At 47.8% G+C, this 17838-nt stretch overlaps 1 protein-coding gene across 4 annotated transcripts in view; it reads left to right on the top strand.

The window, feature by feature from the left end:
* ds (dachsous cadherin-related 1) overlaps window positions 1-17838 on the top strand; it is a 169245-nt gene that overhangs the window by 23496 nt on the left and 127911 nt on the right. For 3 of the 4 annotated variants that reach the window (XM_070534961.1, XM_070534962.1, XM_070534963.1), the window contains 3 exons: window positions 4191-4436; window positions 8387-8577; window positions 11452-11871. In XM_070534961.1, the coding sequence (XP_070391062.1) occupies window positions 4191-4436; window positions 8387-8577; window positions 11452-11871 (857 nt within the window). The remainder of the gene's footprint in view (window positions 1-4190; window positions 4437-8386; window positions 8578-11451; window positions 11872-17838) is intronic. The other variant, XM_070534964.1, reaches the window with a different exon arrangement.

Raw genomic sequence — 17838 nt, 5'->3', positions numbered from 1 at the left:
AGCGGTAAAAAGTAATTTCACAAATTCACAGAAAATCCCCGGTGGATAGTATCTTGTCACTAATTACTTATAAGCAAATCACAAGAAGGCCTGTCCATAATAGTGTGGTTATGAGTGCCAGCGCATGCAGTGCAGATCGGGCTGAGAGCAGTGCATTAGCGTGGCTCATGGCACTTGAGATTACCATTTTGCTTCACATGGCACCGTTGTGGGGTCTGATGTGGGATTCTCACACCGTACTCTTGGGACAAAGGAACGACAACACAGTAATGCAAACAATCACAAGGGCATTTCATACATACATCATCATACTTTCATACATCAATGCCTGCTAGCCGAGTTGCTATCCACAAAACATGCCGATGGGCGCGCGACAAATCTAGAAGTCCGACTCACCGCGTCCTCGCGAGCGAATATGTTCGCTTCATGCTGGATCCCAACGCCTGGTTGTTCGCGTGTATAGTCACGCGAATCGTGGCGCGTTCGAAAGCGGCCACGCGAGACGGTCTCGCCGAAGCATCGGTGGGCGCGCGGGACGGCACGTCCGACCCGCTCGCTTCCCGAACCCAAAGAGAGCAAGCGCCTTCCTTTCGGCGCCCAAGTAACCTCGCGGCGGCGCGACGCTCGCGCCGTCTCTCGGACTGCGCTTCAACCATTCCGACCGCCGCGTGTGCGGCGAAGCCGCACTACAGGAGACGCGCTATGCGGGAAAAACATCAGGGGAGGCGCGAGGGTCGCGCATCCCCACACCGTAAATCTTGGGTTCCATGGCGGACCGGGCTTAGTGCCCACAGCTGTCATCAGATGGCACCCTCAAATTAAAAACAAACGTGCAAGAGATACGCATATTTTTTTTAAAGAAAAGAGAAAGAACTGTTGGAGTTTTACCAGAAAGGCAGAGCATTGATGGCGATGCGAAGAGACAACTACATGAAGTAAGGTTCGTAGGTTTACCGTCATCACGCACACTTGGGTGAAGATCACTTGATGACCAAGAAGAGTCGTCGCAATGCGAGCAAATGCATCACACCGTGCTTTGAAAACTTCAGATTATGCGACCACCAACACTAGACACACGGGAACAGAATGTGCCTGAAAGCACCAACCATCTCATCTTTGGCTTTGCACTTGCCAAAGATTACCTCCAAGATACGGAGCACAGGAGAGGAGACGAACATGCTAGGCAGAGAGGGTCAGTAGGCATGCATCCCCAGCCCCTTTCTAGTGTGTGCTTGATCACATTACAGCGTGCTCACCCCTTCCCCAGCCCCCTTGCACTGAAGGAATCACCAGCTTTTGTGTTTCACCTAGCACTCCGAGCTGCTGCGTGCCCTGCGGTCTCCGTAAGTTATTACGCGACAAATTGTGCAGCACTGTCTCTTGCATACTGCATCGTGGCGCACGCACTTCGATTGCATCTTTGTCGCTTGAACTTTTCATGTGGAAGTACACTTTCCAATAACTTCTTCCTCGGCCGTCATTTTTATAGTCTTTTGCTAGATTTACCAGCCATACAGGCTCCAAGTACATGCTTGAAATGACTGAAAACATCCTTAAATTGAAAACGTGTAATGAAATTACTTCACTAAATTAAGAAAGAAAATACACCGTCTTCAGTGGAACTAGGATTGCAAAATACGCAGTTTCATTAAATTGAGGTTTGTTAAAATGAGCTTTGACTGTACACAGTAGAACCTATTGCATACGTTGTGAAAAAAAATGTGACAAAAAATTGTACTAACCAGGAAAACGTTCGGCATGAAGTCACTAAAATATTTGGCAGATTCGGCGGCCTGTGTAATGTGAAGTGCCACGCGAATCCTTGCAGCATGAGATGCTGACACGCATTGAGCCGGTGGGGCCCGAGCAGTCATAGACATGCTTTGCCGTTCTCTTGTTGCATAGTGTTGTAAGATGCAACGGGAAGCCAAAATGAAATTGAGCTCATGAGCGATGCTGGAATACGATGCCACCAGAGCCGAACCTGATGCTGACTTTGTGCTGCCTGTAGCAGGGAATGGTACGGCATTACGCCACACATGTTGTGAAACAGATAGATGTGGATGCTTATTGCAGTAAGGTTAGCATTGATAGCTGTGAACACGATGTGCGATGACCTGCCAGGAATATTTGCTGGTACCAGAAGAGGAAACCGAGTGCATGCTGGCATTTTCACGTGCCGCAGGCAGGTGAGCACTATGGGGAAGCTACCGTCGCAGGTGCCTGCTGCTCTCCGTTGTGTGGGCCTTGCGCTTTATCTGTTCAGATAGGCTCTAGAGGCCGGATAATATACTGACATACCGAACCTTGGTGCCGAAAGGTTGTGTTTTCCAAGAATGTATTAACAGGTAAAAAAGAAGCATAACTCTATTAGGTAATTTTTTATGTTCTCGACTGTGAACGTTGGTGCCAGGAAATTGTATGAATCAAGGTCGTATCAACAAAGTTCTACTGTGCTCCATTTCATACATAGCAGGCAATGACACGGAGGACATATCTTTTTTGCAAGCCATGAAGTTCCTCACAGATGTTAAGGAATTGAAAATGTTTGAATAACCAACTGAAAGTGATCTGTCTTGCTTCTTGCCTTTGGGCACCTGTTTAAATGGTCCACTATGCTTGCAACTTTAACAAGAAAGATGAAAGCTTGCCTGCCACCTTCATAGTAGTTGGTTAATCAAGCATTATCGATTGCTTAACTTCTGTGAGACTTGGCTTGCAAAAGTGAAAAGCCCTTCGTAGCGTTGCCTGCTAAGTATGAATGTGTTTCCCCCCCTCCTCTTTTTGCAACACTGAAATTGCCCCTTGTATTTCATTCTGGCTTGCAATATATATGTAGGCAGGTGTCTATGTTTATTCTGCTTATGAATTGATTGTCTGATGGAAAATAGTGTTCGTAATCAAGTGGCTCTATTGAGGAGTATCTTACTGCATGCATTCACATTAGTGAATCACATATGAAACAAAGAGATGGGCACACATCATGTAATTCAATGTAAAATTATGTCTAATACTTTATGTCGTGAAAGATTATGTATTTGTTACATGAAAGGTGCAGGAATTTCTGAAACTGTTTACCACCACCAAATGAGTGGAGCAACATGTTTCTGTGACCAGTGGCTACAGCGCATCATTTTCGTTTACGACCAGGGCATACTACCCCATAATCTGGAAACACAAACATGCACAAATAATATGTAGTAACTTCACGTAAGCTTGTGTCTTATAGGGGTATTACTCAGGCACGCGCGTGCGCACCTGACCCTTCTATGGATCGCACAGCACCGATGGAGCAGCAGTCGCTCGCTAGCACTTTCGCAGCAGCCCTAGCAGTCAGAGCTGTGACCCCTAACCCGCGGTTCGCAGTGAGTTGCGACCACGACGGGTTCAGGCCAGGGGGGACAGGGTGAGTCTCGACCTAAGGTGTTTATTCACCTTAGAGTACAAATATTCCAACAGACAACAACAGCCACAACACATACAAATACAACACAAAACACAACCACAGCGGCGGAGCATTCCGGACGCCTGGGGTGAAACAAACCGCACAATGTGGGAACCACAAAAGAGGCTGATAAGAGTTCAGCTCACCCAAAGTGGATCCGCGCTCGGGCCCTGGGGCGGTGAGTCGCACACAAAGGCCGGGCGCAACAGGGGGACGGCGTGCGGCGGTCTCAGCGGCTGATTTGAGATGCGGCCTGTCGCAAGCTCTTCCGCCGTGAGACAAAGATGCATCGGGGGAATAGCGCTTCTCCCCGAGCGGCGGAGAGGGGAGTCTTCCCGGTTCCAAAAAAGGGAAAGGAGGGAACGGGGTGCCTTGGCTGCAGCGTCGCGGCCAGGCGCGAAGAGCAGCGGGAGCGGCGAAGGTGCCCTCTCCCCGCTACCCTCCGCGAGCGAGCACGTGATTATCGCGTGATAACCGCGTGGCCGCTCCGGAGATATCGGGATGCGCGTGCGATCCCCGCAGTCTATAAGTTGTAGTTGTAATATGTGACTTAGAAAGCATTGCAGATCAACGAGAAGCTGCACTGTGAAATGCACGAAGTGCTTCCACAGCGTTGCCTGCTATGTATGAAACAGAGGAGTATAGGCTGCTTGCTCATCCCGTGCATGGCACAATTACACGGCATGGGATGAAGGTAATGCTGGAACATTTGGCTAAGCCGCTCTGGCATATGTGTCTTGTGCAGGGGAGCTACTGGTGGTTGGGCGGCTGGGCAGGTCACAGCCACTGCACGAGCTCCGGCTCGCAGCACAGGACGGGGGAGGCCTACGATCGCTGCTCGACGCCCGTGTCTACGTCAGTGTGCTGGGTCGGGGCCAGCGGCCACCCCTTTTCCAGCGACCGCGCTACGCCTTCCAGGTGCGGGAAGATGCTGCACCAAGTACTGTCATCGGCACTGTGGCTGCTGCTGCTGCTGCTTCTAGGGCCCCTGGTGAGTCATTTCAACATTTCTGGCGCCAGCTTTCTGTATTAGCTGCTTTTGTTGTTCTCAGTGTAGTTATGTGGGTTCTGTATCTGGTTGCCATGAAATCCTGCGTATGAGTTTTTTTCCTGCATTTTGACATCTCAAGTTTGCTACACTTAATCACAGTGGCATACCAACTATATCTAGAGTGGGAGGGTAAAGCGCAGACGATCTGGCCCCCTCTACCTCCCCCACCTCTCTCTCTCTATCTATCTATCTATCTATGTATCTATCTATCTATCTATCTATCTATCTATCTATCTATCTATCTATCTATCTATCTATCTATCTATCTATCTATCTATCTATCTATCTATCTATCTATCTATCTATCTATCTATCTATCTATCTATATATATATATATATATATATATAATATGGTGCGAATCACTATTACATTAAGGGAAATAGCTTCAAAATGCTTCTGTCAGTCATATTTATACTTAATTGGCAGGGACCTATTTATCAATCACACATTTATCAATCCTTGCCCATTTTTCCTTGCCCATTCACCTCACCGTCTGTACCATACTTCCGATGCCCCTGACAGCCACTCCTTCATGCGATGGCCGTCGCTTCAGCGCCGTCACTCTCCAACCCAACCTCGCCGCTTTTCTTCGCCAAACCGACGGACAGAAAACTAGGCCATACAGCCCTTGGAGGTAGTGCTGCATCACGTTGGTCCTGTCCAAATCCTCTGTTGACGCTCCTCACCAACACGAACCTAATTGAAGTAGAGTTAGATGGTGTTCCGTTGACGGCATTAATTGATACTGGAGCCCAAGTGTCCATGATGAGCGCTAACCTATGTCATCGCCTCAAAAAAGTTCTTACGCCTGCGCCACTGTTGCCGTCTGGTATGTGCACTGCTTGCATAGGAATTGCTGGGCGCCAAATTCCAGTCCTGTTCTTCATGCTGACCGATTGCCCTCATGACCTAATCTTCAGGCTCATACCTATTCGTCGCACCTATTCGTGATGTCTTCCTGGCGCGTGACATCTTTGTGTGACACCCCATAGTAAACCTTGCCACTAATTGGATGTGTCTCCCCGTTATCAACTTTAGCTTGACGAAGCAAGTGTTACCTGAAGGCATAGCGGTGGCCGCGCTCCGGTCAGTGACAGACGACCATGTCACTGCTTTTGCAGCTGACGCATCTCCAGATCCTCCTGATTACGCGTAGGAGCCTTGAACCTCGACGGCCCATTACGTCCCATGGTTGCTCCGGACCTCGCACCTGACCAAGTAGCCGCCTTATATTGCCTTTTACTTTCCTACCGTGACATATTTGACATTGTCAATCGGCCACTTGGTCAGACATCCCTGACCAAGTGGTCGCGGGTGAAGAGCGGGTGAAATGCAGTTCCTGAGAAAAAGGATAAATAAGTACATGTGCCAATATCTTCACATCGGCGGTATGAAGCGAAGCCAGCCACGCTTTCACGTTCAGTCCACCCTTGTGGCTGATACAGCCGCCCGCAGTGCAATGACACTGTCGTGACAAGCGCTTGCAGCAGGGAGCAAATGCTTTGTCTGACTCTCGCTTAAATGCATCTCCGAAACTCGAGATTGAGCAACGCCCAGCGCTAATCATGGGATGACAGCGCACTACGTCACGGCATTTCAGCTCACCCAGTCTTTGCACATGTGGCAGATTACCTCTAAAACAGCCGTGCGCAGCCATGACCAGACTAGAAAAAGAGGCGCAGGTTGCGGGGATGTGCGACTCTCACGCGTCCCTTGATATGTTGTTTTCTCGCATAGCTCCCGTCTCCTGTAACCCGGCTTCGCCGCGTGGCCTGATCCCGCGGCAGTCGGTCTGGTTGAAGCGCAGTACGAGAGATGGCGCGAGTATTGCTCTGCTAGCATCACCTAGAGGCGGGGTTATTTGGGCGCGGAAAGGAGAAGGCGCTTCCTCTTTGGCTCGAGATCAGCAAGCAGCGCGGACGTTCCATGCGGGTGCCGATCCATGCTTCTGCGAGACCGTCTCGCGAGGGCTCGTTCGAATGCCCCACCGTTCGCGTGACTATACACGCGAACGACCAGGCGTTGGGATCCAGCATGGGGCGAACATATTCGCTCGCTTCCGGTCGCGGTAAGTCGGACTTCTAGACTTGTCGCGAGCCCATCGGCATGTTTTGTGGATAGCAACTCCGCTAGCAGGCATTAAAGGTGCAATAAATGCCCTTGTGATTGTTTGCACTACTGTGTTGTCGTTCCGTTGTCCCAAGAGCATGGGTGAGAACCCCACAACGTCAACCTGACCCCCCCTCTCGCCTTGCTTGCGCGGGAAGGGTCTGCTCATTAAGCCACTATCTATCCTTCTCGGCTCACCCTCGCACGCTTTCACTTGCACCTAAGCATTCAGCACATGGGTCACGATAGGATCTTATCCCACTTAGACTTTATGTGGAAAATTGCTGCTCCACTTTTGTGGTGGCTCTTGGTCGCACACACAGTGCAGTCAGCACTGTGTGCCTGTCGCTCTCTTGTGTCCTCATCTTTGTTGTGTGGTGTCCTTTTCCAATGAATCGCCAACAAGCCCAAGCATCCACGTTAAGTTTACGTTCGTTGTTTTGGTATTCCTTTGAGGCAGCAGTGAAATTGTGGATAAGCACACTTCATTATACAGTTGACTTCCATTAATTAAATATTAAGTAATTAATTAATTAATTAATAATAAATTAAATACAAACTTTATCTAATTACCCGGTGGCTCAAATCAAACATGATGCATAAGAAACGGCAGAACATACTGCTGATTCATTTGTCAGTATTTGTCTAACACCTCCTGAATCAAACCTGTGCCCACTCTCTATTTGTCCAAAGTAAAACTGACGTAGAAATGACAATAAAGCTACTAAACAAAATAGAAATTTAACATGCGCCCAATTTTTTAGCAAGAAAAATGGGCAAGAATCTAATATGTGTTGCACTGCGGTGGCCGGTTTTTCAAAAGTCAGTTTTGCCGCACGATTTTTAGTATCACCTTTGCCACAATGCACCTATGTTATACAGTAAAGCATATAAACGTCGCAAAGGCAGTTTCGTATGGAATTGGCAGCGGGCAGGCAATTTCCTGCTCAATTTCCATGGAAAAAAGTACATTATAATCTAGTAAATACCGCATGCAGACATTGTGAGCTAGGGTTATTGCTTGAAATATTCAATGGGAGATAATGTGTTTTCAGCATATGCACTGTCACTTAAGCATCGCCGAGACAGGTGCTGCCTATAAAGGGGATTTGGGTCACTGTAGGGGTCAAGTGCATGTGCATTGACTGGTAAATTTTGAGTTATCCGATGAAGGCTAATTTTAGGATCAAAATGTTGAAAGCTTGGGCTCATAGAAAAGCATGAGTGCGCCAGCCAGGACCTTCATTCGGAATTGTATTAACTAAAAAATCGAAATAACCGAAGTCGAATTAACAGAAGTCAGCTGTATTAAGGTTCAAAATACATGGTGTCTATGGAGAAGAAGTTATAAAAAGTTAGCTACATCATTATGTTGAGAATTTTGTTACATTGAAGTTTGCTATATTGAGGTTTAACTTTGCTGTAAGCTACCAGATGCAAAAATTTCTATTTTCGGATGGTTTGACAACGAAGATCGCTAGAATGATGTGGCGGTGTTTTTAAGGTGAGTATGTTCCTCAGCTGCAGGTTTCAGGGCTCTATGTTTCATCACTGCTTGTCAGGTTGATGACATTTTAGCACTGATGTATGTAAATAGTTTTGAATATACCTTAAATAAATATTGGTATCAATGCTGATACCAGCATTTCTCACTCTTAGTCCTGGCTGTCATGTTTGAGCAACAATGGTATTTTCTATTGTGGTGGCTATTTCTTGTGAATAACGTTTTTTTTTGCAAAAACTGAGTGGCGTGCTGCTGAATCGCTTGGGCACTCGCAGCAGCCGGGGGTGGTCAGCCCAAGGTGCGCTACTCCATCTACTCTGGCGATCCTGAGGGCTACTTCTCGATTGACACCCACCTAGGCAGTATCCGTGTGGAGCGCCCTCTGGACCACGAGGCACACCCATTCCTGCTGTTGAACGTGCAAGCTACGGCTGGCACCCAGCCCCCTGCCTATGGCCACACTCAGGTGCAGTCTCGCTTGCCAAATTTGTTGTGGTTTGGCAGATTACAGCACTCCACACTGTGCTGTAGTGCTTGTAGTAAGACTGTGCTGTGCCCTACACGCACATGGTTCCGCAAATTTTAGGATACCATACTTTCTAAGAGGCAGGGATGCACATAATGCTGCATTCCTGGACAGAAGGAGAAGCCTGAGCACCATGACAAAAGGACTTAGTAGGGCAACATAGAAAGGGTTGCCTTGGACGACACCTATGACTGGTAGAATGGAGGCTAGGAAGGGTGGAATAGGAGGAACTGCACAAAGTGGCGAGGGGGACACCAAATAAGAAATGTACTACAGTGACACTCCGTTCATAGGTTCCTCGTTGTTGCATTCTCGCATTCCCAACCTAAATCCCATGTATTATGTTCTCCCTTGATATGTCATCATTCTGTAATCATCTCACATCTTGCGTTGCATTTGAATGCAGCGGTCACATGAATTTAGCTGTGCAGCAGCCAGCCGGTACGTTGCAACAAGCGGCCAGGTGCTGCACAAGCATATAGAAAGAAAATGTTCTTAGAGCATTTAGCAAAGCACCTGAAAAAGTGTGCATCAGCTAAAACCTACTGGGAACTATGCACACTGGGCCAAATCCTTTGAGTGCAGGGCTGCACTTATTTTCGGGCTGGCAAGGGTCTTGTATGCATTGCATAATTGCTGGTTCTGTTTAGTCACCTTTGTCGCAATAAAGCCATGTTATGCGGCGAAGCATATGCAAAATATTGTGGCGGAGCATGTCAAGAGTTGAAAGAAATGCGGTATGTGTGGGTGGCGCAGCAGTGGAGCTCTGGGGTTGGGAGCTCTGGGGTTGGGAGCTCTGGGGTTTCCTTTTATAGTTCCTTGTCAAATATGAATGCCAAACGTGTCTCCACGAGCGCGCGCGCAAGCAGCGCCGTCGCGTCGTCTGCTCTGGGACGGTATGGGATGGTGCGCCTTGTTCCTCCCGTCAGTGGGCGGGCATGAAAAAATATAGGAGGCTATGCACTGAACATGACGTCTAGGTCATTAGAAAAGTGTTCAGCCAAAATAGTTTACAACTATGTGACTGCCAATCACTTAGGTATTTTGGAAGATCTTTAAAATACATATGATGTGTTTTCACACGTCCGACTTTTGAGACTCCCTAGGTGCCATGAAAGTGTCTGAAAAATCGGGTAGTCTGAAAACATGAATGCATGCTTTTTGCTACCCTCAAGAGCTCAGATCGCCACAGGCATGTCCGAAATAGCTCCCAAGACCTGCTAGTATACTTATTAGGCGTATCAGTGCTCTTACTGGGACAGGAGAAGTTGAGTGCATGCATGTATAATTAAAGAATACATATCGTGTCCTATGACAGTGGCCATTTTTCATCCTTAGTATGCTTCACCTCAATACATTGCACATGCTTGACCCTGTAACACCCCTGTTTGCGGCAAAGCTGACTTTTGGGAACTAGCATAATTACACACTTCAAAGCTGTCTGCGAGAATGACATAGGTGGAGTCGACGGCATTGCTGACAGTGGCAAATTATTTCAATGAAAAGCATGGAACCAAACAGCTGAAAGCTTGGTAGCGAATGACAAAGCAGCTAGGACTAGCATTTACAAGACTGGCATGCAAGGGCGCTGGTTTGACAGTGCGAGATAGTCAAAATAGTGGCACTATTGGCTTCTATTAATGTTGTTTCAAACTTGCGGTCACAGCAAAAAGCATGGAAAATTGGACTGCAAATGGTTTCAGCATCTGAAATTTCAGACGTCCTTATATATTGGTTTGTGGTGATGCCCTGAAGGCGTTAGAATTATTGGGCATGTCCGAAATATCGACCACCAGAAAAATTGGTCGTTGACTGCAGTCGCATGTGCTTGCAAAAATCTTTGGGCTTACCTTTGTGATATGGTTACATGCTGTGCAGGATTATTTATCCTAAAGCAAACATTGAAGGTGAAAAAACAATGTGTAGACCACTTTTAAACAAGCAGATTTGGCCGTGGGCATACACACATACTTCATCTCTCATGTTTCATGTGTCAAGTTCTAATGTTATAGGTGTGGTCCTATGCAAGCAAGACGGGGTAGTGAACAGCCACCTGTAGTTGGCTCTCAGTTGCAACCTTTGTGTTGCTAAGCCCAGTTCATGCTTTTAAAGACAAACTATCATATAAATTGGAGTATAGGTTGTGGGAATATAGGTCGACTCTTTACATTGAAGAAAGAAAAAAGAGAAATAAAAAGATCGACACAATGGGTGTCGATCTTTCACAATGGCGCTGCAGGTTTGCAGCGAACTGACTGCTATCGAACGTGCATGGAGCTCCCGCACAAAGTCTGTAAGTGTGTCCTCAAGCTGTGGGTGCATTGCGTGATGCCCACGAAGTTACGTTTTATGTGAGTTGCACACCGAAAGGTTTCCTTTTTGTGGCCACCAATATCATATGCTTTATTCAGAGACCCTAAACTGGTACTGAGCGGCCATTTGCCATTAATTTGCTAAAGTCTGTACTTGCGCTACTCATTGCTCATCAGACAAATCACACATGAAGTTGATCGGAAGAGCAAACACAAGAAGACAGCGACAAAAACAAGAAAAAAAATGCCAGCAATCACATTTGGATATGGATGCAGTTTTGGCTAAGCGCTTGCCAGCATGCACACCATAGGTTGCCAGACAATGACTAACATTCAGCTAAAAACCTGTGAATAAGATTAGTCTTATTCCTTAGTCTTATTTTTCATGAAACTATCTCTACTTGTGTTTCGATTTATACAGTGATCTCGAGTTGTGTCATTTCTGTGACACACATGTGATGGCATTTCTCATGTGCCCATGTTGAGAGACCGGTACATGCAGGTGAACGTGACAATCTGGGATGTCAACGACAATGCACCACGCTTCGAGAGTGCAGTGCTCAAGCTGAGCTTGCCTGAGAATGTGGCCGTTGGTACAGCAACATACGTGGCACAGGCGCACGATGCTGATGCAGGGCGAAATGGCGCAGTACGCTACTCGCTGCTCGAGGCGCCCCCAGGTCTCTTTGAACTCGGGCCTCGGTCAGGGCGACTGGCCCTACTTCGGCCACTGGACTACGAGACGCAGCCTCGCTTGCACCTTGTGTTGGGCGCAGCAGATGGGGGCACCCCAGTGCAGTCAGCCTCTATGACATTGCTCATTGAGGTGCAGGATGTCAATGACAATCCCCCAGTGTTCGACCGGCCTGTGTACAGCGTCAATGTGCTCGAGTCCCTGCCAGCCAACTCGCATTTCCTGCAGGTAAGACACCAACTGAGGGTGCTGCAAGTAACTAAGGTCTATAGAGAAGTAACTACGTTTACTTGCGTCATGTTTCTAATTTTTCACTGTGTGCCAGTGTTGCACTAGGAATTTTATTAGTATACCAATGCTGCTCAAAAACACCCATTGACACATTTGTGCAAGTTCATCAATCAACCCTATTCTGGAAAGGTTCTACTGGGACCTTGGCCGAACCCTTGTGCAATGTCCTAAAAGCTTTTATCAAATTCTTGCATGAGAGCAGTCTTGATTTGAGATTTCGAAGAGTCTTCACTGTTCAAGTTGCTTCTCCCATCTCCCTTGCACCCCACCGACGTCAGCAAGAGAGTGAAGGGAGACGAAGGATGGGCGATGAAGGTGCGCCATGTAGAGTGTGCAGCACAGAGGTGGATGTGGCGAAGCAGCTCGCATTGTATTTCTTCTGTTGGATTTCGCATTCCTTTTATGCACATTCACCCATTAGTCACATTTAGTTGTTATAGCCAATAGTGCGGCATGGGAGCATTGTAGTAAGCTGTTTTTATTGCCATAGAGTACAAACAAATGTTCACCATGGCAGCTGCTCATTGGTATGTCTGAGTATTGTTAAAACCAGTTCAATAATGCTTCGTTTATTTGGCCCTCATGAGTCTGGACTCAGAGGTATTTAGCTGCATGTCTGTTAATTTACACAACTCGTGGCGAGCATGAAGCGTCACAATAGAGTAAAAATGGCAGTAGCATCCAATTGAAACCAAAAACGAGTGAATGAATGGAACGCTGGGACGCTTCATGCCTTATTGTGCCTTTATAACCTTTATTCTCGTGTTTACCGGCACAAATAACACCACATTAACTGCATACCTTCGTAATTGCGTAGTTGCCATCCACGATTGCGTGCATCGGCCGCTTGCTTTCAGAACAATGTGGTTGCCATTCATGATCATGTCGATAATGACCGTAAGATCGCACGCAGTGGCTACTGCAAACGGCAGTTTCGTTTTGACTCAGTGGGTGCGTTGCCATCCATGATTGGGGGAATAGCGACCATGATTTTGTCCACAGCAGTTGCGGCAAGCAGTAGTTCTGTTTTGGCTCTGTGCATGCATTGGCCGCTTGCCTTTTGGTTGTCGCATGTCTAGTTTTGCGGGGGCTAAGTGGACACGAAAGCATGGCTGGCTTCACCTCTTGCTGCTAATGTGAAGAGATAGTCAACACGGCATGAAACCATATGTTTCGTTGTCGACTCTGAAATTCAACAAATTCTCAATTCAGATTTGCTTTTTATGGATGCCTGATAATTAGACAAATATGGCGGCCCCTTCCGCATAAGAAATATTCATTGGCAGCTGTACTTATTTGCATAATAGGTCGAATTTCAATGAAAACAAAATTTTGATATAGCGAATCAAATTGCTGATTTTACTGGCTTAGTTTTATTAAGGTTTAGCTGCACAATAAAATTTAGCCAGACTGAAATTTCATTGCAGTTTTTCCCATCCTGGTGTCAACTTCGTGTGTTTTTCATCCCTTACAGTTGCTGATCGTTTATTGAAACCTCACGGGGACTGCGGACATGTCTGAATAAACAGGTGTCCGAAAAAGCAGATTAAGAAAAAAAAAAAGAAATCCTTTATTTCCAAGCACTTATATTCGGGTTCGGCAGTAGGCTTGAAGAAATCGTGAATGCGCCATTGCACGCTGTTCCGTATACGCGCAATCAGATAAGCCTGAATCATGGAGAGGGTTGTATGGTCACTCTAGGCGGCTGAAAGCACGGTCACTGCCTGTACACGCTCCGCATGCAACGGCAGCATAGCACATGGTGCGTCATCTTCCGACTCGGAGTCGTCGTCCAGCGGTGCAGCAGAAACGAATGACGAATGATCTCGCCGTCATCGAGTTCTGCGCATGTCAGTACAGCAGTGTCAGCACCTGTGAAACTGTCAAATGAGACTGTGTCCGTAATCGCAATGCAACCACTGTGCAGGTCTCGGCAGAACATTTTCGGCGTCAGTAGGGAGAACATCGGAAGGCGACAAATCCTAGGCCTCCTGGCACCCGCTTGCCGGCATTCCCCAGCGCAGTCTGCGCGGGCATTGCCGGCGCCATTAGACACTTGACGCGATGTTTCCGTATGCCATGTTGCATCACTGCAACATTGACACGGCACACAAAACAAACATCACCACGCCGTGACGCGAACACCAGTCATACAAATGAAAAACGTTGCCTACTCGCAGCGTCGTGCACTAAGAAAGAAACAAATCAGCTGCTGGATTGTCTTGACATGGCTTACTAAGCTGAGACCGGAACTGCTGTAGCCACAAACCAGGCAGAAATGACGATGATGAGATGAGCGAGGATTTGCTGTAGCGCCACTTCGTGGGGCAGCAAGGAGGCTCCATTCAAAACAAAAATGGCGTTCAGCAAGTCAAACCCTGCACTGGTCAGAGTCCGTGCATGGTGCTCTCGATTGAGTTGGCTCAAGGAGTGTCCGAAAAATCCGACGAGAAGTTGCAAGGTGTTTGAACTTTTGTCAGTTGTTATACATTATGGTCTATGGGGAAAATGGCGGTGCCGCAAAGCAGACCGAATAATCGAGCATGTCCGAATTTTTGGAGTCCGAAAAATCAGTCGGCGGCTGTATTTCAAAAGTTTTTGCGCCAGAGTCTAGATATCTCAAAATCTGTACTGCAATACCTGTGAGAAATCACTCCCCAAAGATTTCCATAATTTGTCTGCAGCTGCAATAACTCTGGAAAGGGAAAGCAGAATTTCGTGTAAACAGCAACTTTTGTTTAATGGCGTCAACTAACCATGGCACGTGCCCTGCGGCTGCGCAGTCTCCTGCAAGAGAGGCCCTGATGTCACTCGACTCCCAGAGTTATCCACTCCTGGTGAAGCGAGCCTCTTGCACTTAGTGCTGCACAGAACAAAGTCTGGTGAGAGAAAGCAACTGTGATAACTGCAGTCTGGTTGATAGACTGACAAGAGCGCACACAGTGGGCAGGTTTCACACTTGCCAAGCCGGGTCCATGTGCAGTGTACAGTGGAATCTCGATGATACGAATCTCACGGGGTCACGAAAAATATTCGTATTAGCAGAAATTCGTATCATCGAAACAATTAAAACTAGCTAAATTAAAGAGTCAGAGGTGAACTCACTCAGACACATGTATGTAAAAAGGATTTATTTCTTGAAGAAAAGTCTCTAATGTTCTCTGCTTCTTTTTTTTTTGTCAAGTCAATTAGCAGACTTTGTTCAAATCCAGAAACACGCGTGCACGTGTCGTCGCTAATTTCGTCCGCGCACGCCTCAGAACTTAGCGCGCATGCAGCGTTTCAGCCGGTGGTGGGTCCTTCGCCGTCGCCCACGTCTAACGCAAAGAACGCGGCCCGAAGCACAGCAGCCACTCCGTCCAATGGCACGCGGAAAATGAGGAAAAGCACAAAAGCAACAGAAGTGCCACTGCTTCAAGCTCTTCGCGCCCAGTTGCGGCCTCCGCGCTGTCCGGCGCCGCGTCCGCGCCTCCGCACCAAAAGAAAGAGGGAGAAATCGCGTAACTGCGCGCTGTTCTCTTTCACTGCCATCGGTGGGGTTCGTGCTCGCGTTCGCGTCCATCCGTGCACTGGAATCGTGCCAACCGTGGTCTCTCCTCCGCGCAGCGGCGCAACGTCGTCCCCTTCTTAGCAACCGGCGCGCCGGTCGGGGGCGCAGCTGCGCATAGCAACTGTGACGTCACACAGTAGCGGTAGAACGAGCGCGCGGGCGTCGGCGGTGGCAGCTGCACCGCCGCTCCGTCAGACGTCTCGTTGCAGTCGAGTGAGACCCGTAGCTCCGAAGCGGCCAAGTGATTGCGCGTCATGCGGTTCGGGGAAGCGGCAGCGGACGCCGGATTCCCCCAACACCAAACGCCAGAAGAACAAGGAGCGAATGCGCATGCCACGAATGAACATGTCACCAGATGCGAAAGCAAGGGAGGCAGAACGGAAACGCCAACGGCGACTGATTAGATCGCCGGGTACCAAAGGCAGGGAAGCAGAACGAAAGTGGCAGCAGCGACAGGCGATATCGCCGAACACCAAAGCGAATGAATTGGAGCGCAGACGGCAGCAACGTCTGGCTTTCGCCAAGCACACTTTCAAATTTCCAATGTCTTCGGTAAATTTCGTATCAACCGACGCGGGTAGAAAATTGATTTGTAACAACCATTCTCCAACATGTTGCAAAGTAATGGGGCTCGGCCGGGACCACAGAAAAATTCGTATCATCCAGAAATTCGTATCAGCCGTGATCGTATCATCGAGATTCCACTGTATTTATTTCCTTAAAACTGTGGTGCCTCCTATTTGCCGAAACGGCAACTGATCGTATCACGTCCCTCCCCCTTTATTTAGATAGTGCCAAAACAGCGTTTACTTAAAGGCTGACTGCAGTGAAATTCTAGACTGCATAAAAATAAGAAGCTCTATTTCAGATAATGTGCCTATGTAGAAAATATTACGCTTGGAATACGAGTGGATGCTTCCCAAAACGCTCGCAGAAATACAATGTTTTTGATACCAAAACTGAAAAAAAAAGCACCGCCATTACCACTCGCCGGAAGTGACTTACTATTTAAGCTGTAGAGAACCAGCGCTCGGGTCATCAGCTTCCTTTGCTTGCATGCCATTCCCTTGTATCAGCAAACAAGTTCTACACGTCTGCTAACCACTGAGTTAGTATACTCTGCTGGCTGCTGCTTGTGCTGTGCCCAAGCTGTTGCGCACCTACGATGTTCTTTTAATGCACAGTATTCTGCCTCTGCTCGAAGAAGAGTGCATTGGGGTGGCCAAGCTAAAAGCCCGGATAAACGCGGAAGCGATCCATGCGCAGTGCAGTTAGGCTATGTCGTCGAAAATTGGGTGCTCTGCGGTCTAGCTTGGCTGGTCCAAGAATAGAACAGGTCCTACCTCACGCCAGAGTCACTCGAGCAGGCTTCATTGCGTGCTACCTTAGCTGACCAGCAGCATGCTGGTCTATACAGTTGCATACCTCGTGGGGACCGAAAAATAGTCTCGCTAGTTGTTTCGGAATCCCGCTCCTAGTGATTATGATATAGTGCTGACTAAAAAAGAAAGAAAGTCCTGTCCTTTGAAGCAAACGTTTTGTCAGCGAAGGAAAAGTGAGAAGATGGCACGCTCTCTCTGTTGATAGCATGCACCTCCCAATCTTGGAGGCTATAGAGTGGGCCACTGGAAGCCAAGCCTGGCCAAGCTGGCAGAAAATCCTACATGGTATCGTGGCTCGAAACGAGTGATTTAGTTAGGAGAATCGAACTTTTGGGCCTAAACTTGTCTGAAAAATTGGTTGTGGAAACGCATCAACTCAATGGAAACCCTGACAGTGCATTTATGAAGCCCAGAATATCCATCAAGTCAAATTTTGGAATTCTACTGGAATCCGGAAAATCTGTAGGCAACTGTATACAGTTTAGGTTCACTGAAGTGAACATTTTGAGTTTGCATCTTCGAAAAACGACAAAGTGCTTGCTTGCCATGCGCTTGTGTGTTTGCAACGGCAACAACTGTTTGTCACACTGCTGTGGGTCACATTTAATGTGCAGGGTAAAATTTTAGTAGCAATCTTAGCGTCTCTGGCATGACTCACCTGACTTCACTGGCTGTGGCCTAGTGTGCTAGAAACACTGGACTTGTCGACCGATCAGACAACTACTGCCATCTGTAGTAAAGGATGAGGAGCAGCTAAGGCTCGGCACGGCTGGGCTAGTCGGGTGCACCCTCTGCCCGGCCGTAGGCTTGGCACAAATTGCGTGTAAAATTACGGCCAGAAGTTACACCTATTTCGCTCTGCCGGCATCGCATTCCTGCATGGTTTGCCACCGTATCTACACCATGGCTGCCGCGCCGCATTCTCCTTCGTAACGAATGCAGCAAGTTGTTCCTGCCAACATTGTGTTGTGA

This window comes from Dermacentor albipictus, chromosome 3 (genome assembly GCF_038994185.2).
Source record: "Dermacentor albipictus isolate Rhodes 1998 colony chromosome 3, USDA_Dalb.pri_finalv2, whole genome shotgun sequence".
Classification (NCBI taxonomy): domain Eukaryota; kingdom Metazoa; phylum Arthropoda; class Arachnida; order Ixodida; family Ixodidae; genus Dermacentor; species Dermacentor albipictus.
The sequence above is the reverse complement of the archived record's forward strand: the minus strand, read 5'-3'. Positions and strand labels throughout refer to the sequence as shown.